The following is a 6569-nucleotide window of genomic DNA, read 5'->3' on the forward strand; positions in this document are numbered from 1 at the left end:
TGGTCTCCGCTTGATTCTCTTTTACCTCTCTTCCACTATGGAGAGTTAAAGCTGCTGACACCTTGATATTACTAATGTATTTTAATGTTAAGTATGAAGTGTTTCAAGGTATCATCTGCTAAAAAGAAGCAGATAAATGGCGCTGCGCCTGAAATGCGCCGGCGACGCATGGCTGGAGGACGGAAAGGGGGGGGGGGGCTTTTATTCCCGGTTCAGTTGGCGCGACTGGGTCATCACTGGGCGCCGCTGTTGGGCATTCCTCTCGCCAGTGGTGCGTGCGCGCGCCGAGCACAGGGCATTCCGCGAGCGGGACGGGACATCTGACCTGGCGATGAGTTCGCAGACAGCAGCTTACTGTCTAATCAATGTAAATGATAATCTTCCCTCCAATTTTCATGCTAGACTCTATCTTTTTTCGCAGGCTCTCTGTCGACACGACAATGCCGCTCATCTGTGAAGTTTGCGCAAAGGTGATAACTACAGAAAAAGGACTTCGTGTCCATCTCAGAACCCACACAGGAGAAAAGCCTTTTGAGTGTGCAATGTGCAACAAGAAATTCACCGATAGTGGAAATTTGCATGTTCATCTCCGAACGCACACAGGAGAAAAGCCTTTTGAATGTACAGTGTGCAGCAAGAAATGTTCAGAAGCTGGGAAGTTGCGTCTTCATCTCCGAACGCACACAGGAGTAAAGCCTTTTGAATGTACAGTGTGCAGCAAGAAATGTTCACAGGCTGGGGAGTTGCGTCGTCATCTCCGAACGCACACCGGAGAAAAGCCTTTTGAATGTACAGTGTGCAGCAAGAAATGTTCACAGGCTGGGGAGTTGCGTCGTCATCTCCGAACGCACACCGGAGAAAAGCCTTTTGAATGTACAGTGTGCAGCAAGAAATTTTCGAATAGTGGGAATTTGCGTCGTCATCTCCGAACGCACACAGGAGAAAAACCTTTTGAATGTACAGTGTGCAACAAGAAATTCGCCGTTAGTGGGGATTTGCGTGTTCATCTCCGAACGCACACAGGGGAGAAGCCTTTTGAATGTACCGTGTGCAACAAGAAATTTTCACGGGCTGAGGAGTTGCGTCGTCATCTCCGAACGCACACAGGGGAAAAGCCTTTTGAATGTACATTATGCAACAAGAAATTTTCAACAAGTGTGTATTTGCGAGGCCATCTCCGAACCCACTGAAGAGTAGAGCCTTTATGAGTACAGTGTCCGCTTTGTACCGTTAGTAATTCTTAGACCTACCTAGGTCTTACATCTTTGAACTCACATATTAAAAAACTACTTGATTGTACTGAATGCAAGAAAAAGCTTATTTTCAGCACAACTTCTTGTCCAATCGAGATGATTTGTGGACACTGTCTCCCACAAGATTTCTTTGAAACATTGTTCTTATAAATTTGGTGCAAGTATCTCCTCATTTATCTTTTTGTATCTGTTTTGTGTGTTAGATTTCTGTTGCAATACGCGCATGCCATAATCCATTTTAGGCATGGCAGAATTGTATGCCGTACAGTTTTTCTTAATTTCGTTTTCTTTCGTCATTAGTATCTTTGTCTTAAATACTTGTTGATTTTTGTGTCACTTAACTTTTTACTTTTTTACATTCTTACATTTCCTCAGTTATATTTTGTGTCAATGCGCATTTATGCGAATAAGTGTGTAACATCAAATTTTTGCTCAGTAAGACTCAACAATTAAACTACAAAGGCATTTTAAAACTTTCGTAGCTTTATATTGAGAGATATCTTTAGTAGTTAGTACAACTTTCCTTGTATGTCGTAGCATTGTGTTGTTTTCCATTTCAGGGTATTTTATAATTTTTTGATATGTCCCCATTTTTAGTTAAGATTCCGAGAGAAACACTACTCTTGGAACCGCAATAAAATAATAAAGTACCTGTAAGTAAAATTTTGTTAGAAGTCCTTTTGTTTTGCTCGTTCATGAAACCTAAATAATTGCACCTATCGGCAGAAAATATCTCGTGGAATCGAGCAAAATAATCGCTGTCTTACAATTTTTGCACTCATAAACGATAAGCTCTTTCAAAAAGAAAATTCAAACGTGACCAGGACACTCATGGTGTCCCACCGCTGTCTCGGGCTGCAGGGCCGGCGGCCGATGCATTGCCACGCACTTAATAATCCCGCGCCGTTACAGCCGCTCGGCATTATTTATTCAGCCGTAATCCGCATCAGCGCGCTGCGCCACCATAACCAGCGAGGGAGAGAGGAAGTAGAAACAGGTCGACGAATTCAAGTGCATCTCGAGACAATGTCTCTGCCCGGCGCCCTCCCGCCCATCCGCTGCGGGGTCCCCTCGCCATGCACTGCTTCTTTCATTTTCGCCGAGGGTGGCGGGTGCTGCATGGCTCTTTGGGGGCAGCCCGCCTAGCCCGCATCGCAAACACAGTACAGTCGCGCGAGACGTTTGCTTTGCACGCAGGGTTCAATTCCAAACTACCTACATGTTATTAGCACTTTTAATTTTGTGAATATATCGTTAATTTTCAACTGAAAAGTTGTCCGAAGACTTAATTTAACAAATCAAGTTTTCGAAGAACCGAAGCAAGGGACGTTCGGCATGCAGGTAGAGAAAACCTTTAAAACGTTCGGCATTGTTCAAGTACACTACGCTCACTCCCCCCCCCTTTTTCCGATAATACTTTGCTAGATTGATACAAGACGGCCCGTTCCGTGCCCCCCCCCCCCTCTCCCTCCCTGGCGCCTTCCACTTTCTTTTTTAAATGCAAAAGGGCGCCGTAGTGGCAGAGCTGTGCTGGTCCAGAAGCCCGCGCCGTCGCAGCTTTTCAAGTGACCCCCTCCAGATTTTTCAGGAACGTCCTACTCCTCCCCCCCCCCTTCCTTTTTGCTCTCTCTCACTCCTCGTCCGGCCCTCCCTGCCGCCTTGTCCCGCGGCGGGAGCCGCCCCGAAAAGCGTGTAAACTCCCAGGCGTATTTCACTCGTGCGGCTCAGCTAATTAAGATAATTCTTGCAGTGTAGCAGAAACCACAGCCGAACATCATGCTGAGGGCTGCAAATGAAATTAGCATGCTACTACAGTCAACGTTTTTTTTTCTCCCCCTCCCCCCTTTTCTCTTTCGCCGATGTTTGCGCGCGTATTTGCCTTTTAAAAAAATAACGGGTACACAATGCAGTGCTGTGTGTGCGCGTGTGCTCATAGTCCGGGGGGAACAGCCAGGGGTTTGCACACCCAACGCGGAGCGGGGCCCCATACTAATTGACATAATCCAGACTCCTAGATTTGCCGCCGAACGGTTCGGCGCATCGCCACTCGCGAGCAAACACGACGGACAAGTGCTCGGGCTCGGGCATTTAGAGAAGGATCGTCGTGGAATTGGATCCCGTCCGGCTGACGGGCGCCCTGTCATCTCAGACTTGCAGGAATTCTTTGTGGCGGCGGCGACCTCCCCGTGGCGGGCCGGGGGCCGGGGCGGCCATACCCCGCGATCAAAGGGCCGACATGTCAAAGGGACGAGCGGGCATTTTAGGCATGCATATCGAGCAGGCGGGGCGGGGCGGGCGGTGGAGCCTGCGGCGGCGCGGGACGCACGGGACCGGCCCGTATGAATACGAAGGAGCGGCGGCTCATGAGCAAGATGTCATTGGGTCCCCCGGGACAGTGACTCGGGGCCCTCCCGACTTGCCTCTAAGACGCGGCGGTCCAAGTTCCCCCGCGGAAGGAAGAGCGAAGTTGGTTTTCGTGACCAAGGCGGCTATGTACGTTGCACGAAAGAAACGCCATTGGAGGCATGAACAGCACAAGTTGACGATATCTTTATTTATTCCAGGCAAGTCAGAAGTAAAAGCTATCAAAACCTTCCTAATGCAACACGAATTTATTTTCAAAATTTTGAAAACGTTTCATTCAACCTCAACTTTTTGAAAAATCCGGAATTTTTATTCAACTTGTGTAGTATTCCTTTATGATTTGTAATTTTCTGTCTTTAATCCAAGTTGCCCGGCAGTTTCCGAGTGTTAACACTCGAAAATATTCGCAGCAGCGGGGCGACGTGCAGCGAGTAATGCAGTGCCGTTATTGGCAGCGACGAAGCGATCACGGCGGCGGGCGTTACAAACGACAGAGATTGCGCGGGACACCGGGGAGGGGTTGAGCGATGGCCACGGTGTTCCTCCGCGGGGGAGGGGTGGGGGTCGTCTACAAGAGTACGTACAATCTTCCCGGCCGCCCCGCTCTCTCCCGTCGTACTCGTGTAAGGCCGGGGGTTACAGCGTGCCACTATTTGTTCCCGGCCTACGCAATGCACTCTCTGCCTCCTGCACTCCGCTGCATTCTGCCTGCGCGGTAGAGTGCGGGCCGCGCGTAGCTGTCGCCCGGTGCGAGTGCTGCAGCGCTTGGGAATGCTGCGCAGTGCGTGTGGGCGGGGACGGCATTCATGATTCGCTTTTCTCTCAAGAAATATATATCTCAAAACTTGTCCTTTTTTTTCGTTTGTGGAATTGTTATTTAGCCGTTATTCTGGAACATCGTCGTCACATGACAGAGGGGTTTTTAGAACTACCCCAGTCCACGTCTGGAAAACAAGAACCGGCGTTTCAAAATCCGAGCTTCTTTGATCTGCCGGTTTGCCTTTTCTTTCTGTGCTCATGGAAAGCAAGGCTTTCTTTTGCTTCGCTCGCTAATAGCAAACGTTATTCCCTTCCGATCTCACATGCTGACCTCTCTCTCATTTCATATTCAGCGTGCAATTACAGCTCCAGAGCTAGGAGGCGGCGCTCCTGCTCACCGCCGCGTTCAGCGCTTCGCCTCTCGCGAAATAAGAAAATTAAAGTAGGCGAGGAAGCAGGACCAAAGGGCAGTGCGGGCAGGGCGGGGGCGAAGGAGGGAGAAGTACGAAAAAAAATAATCTTATCGCGAGGGAGATAAACAATACGAGGAGGGATAAGAAGGCGCAAGTAACGAAGGAATTACTAAAGCAGGGCACGGCAATGCAGGGCGGGCAGGACGGCCCGCCCCTGCCTCGCATATTAGCGTTGCTTTCTATTCCTGATGCGCGTCCTGTCCTATTTACCCGTGGCGGCCGCGCCATTAGCGCCGCGGCGCGCCGAGCCTCGTCCCGGCCGATCGGCCAGGCGCCGTAGCAATTAGCAAACAAACACGTCTGAAGCCCGGCGGGGGAATGAGTACAAACATGCGTCCCCACAACCGAGCTCAAAAGTAAAACTATAATTTTCTTTTTGTATAAGGTCTCAAGATTTTCCATGATGTTCGTAAAATAACAATTTTAAATTGTAATTTTACAAGCAGTTGGAATTGATCGATAATCAAATTGATCGATGATCATGAGAATGAGCTGTCGCAAATTTACAACATACTTTGTAAATGAAAACTACAGCAAATATTTTAAATTTATGAGGGTATTTTTCAGAGTGATATAATACTGCATACTGGTGCGTTTTTTTTAAAATCGTACACAGTATACTTACGGTGTGATTGACTGCCAGATGTGTGAATCTATGTGGAAGTCGGTGGGTGGAAGAAATATTTGTCGCATTGTGCACTCCTCGATTCACGCTATAAAATGGAGTCGCCGGTATTTGGGTCCCTGCAAGCGCCCTCCTGCCAATGGGTACGATCTGGTGTGGGACGCGGCGTGGCGTGGCGTGGTGCGGCGCGGCGCGGCGTGGCTCAGGGGGTGTCGGGATGAGCACGACACGCAGCTTATTTGCATTACATTTCGCTGCGTCCAGCTCCGGCCCCCGGGCAATTCCCTTAAAGCCCCGGCCGCCCCGCCGCCGCACCCACCCCGGGGGCCAGGGCCGGGGGAGGGGGAAGGAGTAGGGGGCAGGGCCCGGCGAGGAGAGGACTCGACAGTGAAAAGGTCATTTGAGCCTAATCTACCGATCAGCTTTTATGGCCAATTAGTGGTTTCGAAAGGCACGGGCGGCGTTAGGACTCGCCGTGTGCAAACCCGCAGAGCGTTATGCAGATGGCTCTTGCCGTCAGTAACGTTCGCACATCGTCCCATGCACGCCGTGTTTCCTCTTCTTTTTTTTGTCGCGTACATCCAATTTCCTTGCAGGCCCGCTGCCAAGAGGAACGCGTGCCCGTGCCCGTCCTCACTGCCGGCTGCCTGGTATCCCTTCCTGCGACGTGCTCCTGGATTTAACCTGTGCCAGAGCGATGGGCGCACCGGCCGGCTCGGCCAATCAACGTCAGCCCCGGCCGCCGAGCTCCAATGAGACATGCACCCCTAACGGCGCCGCTGCAGATTTCTTTCTCTGGAGTACCATCCGTCTTCCGGCGCGGCGGCTCGCGCCCCCTCGGCCCGCCCCCCTGGCTCCAGCTGATATCCCCATGTGGTCTTCCTACAGCCCTTTACACTCCCCTACCCTTTCACCTAAATCCCCTCTCTGTCTCTGTTTCCCCACCACATTCTGATACTGGTCCAGCGCAGCAGCCCCGCTCTCCCCGAGCTCGTTTATCGTCATATACCGCCTTAATCTCTTCCCTTTCCCTCACGATCATTGCGGTCTTCCTAGCTCCCCGTTCCCCTGCTCTCTTAGGGCCTCCCCCCCCCC

At 50.7% G+C, this 6569-nt stretch overlaps 3 protein-coding genes across 5 annotated transcripts in view; 1 reads left to right on the forward strand and 2 right to left on the reverse strand.

Moving 5' to 3' along the window:
* Positions 1-6569, reverse strand: part of LOC113203300 (procathepsin L-like) — a 601094-nt gene that overhangs the window by 496642 nt on the left and 97883 nt on the right. The gene's annotated exons all lie outside the window — the stretch shown is intronic.
* The window catches only part of LOC113216390 (uncharacterized), a 467922-nt gene that overhangs the window by 253336 nt on the left and 208017 nt on the right, over positions 1-6569 (reverse strand). The window lies entirely within an intron of this gene.
* LOC113203306 (oocyte zinc finger protein XlCOF6-like) overlaps positions 1-6569 on the forward strand; it is a 41278-nt gene that overhangs the window by 10271 nt on the left and 24438 nt on the right. Inside the window, exon 2 of one of the 2 annotated variants that reach the window (XM_052266682.1) lies at positions 422-1365. The exons of the other annotated variant lie outside the window; for it this stretch is intronic. Coding sequence (XP_052122642.1) covers positions 441-1190 — 750 coding nt within the window. The 5' untranslated portion in view covers positions 422-440 and the 3' untranslated portion in view covers positions 1191-1365. Of the gene's footprint in view, positions 1-421; positions 1366-6569 lie in introns of those variants that run through there. 2 annotated transcript variants of the gene reach the window in all.

This window comes from Frankliniella occidentalis, unplaced genomic scaffold (genome assembly GCF_000697945.3).
Source record: "Frankliniella occidentalis isolate FOCC.00 unplaced genomic scaffold, Focc_3.1 Scaffold41, whole genome shotgun sequence".
Lineage (NCBI taxonomy): Eukaryota > Metazoa > Arthropoda > Insecta > Thysanoptera > Thripidae > Frankliniella > Frankliniella occidentalis.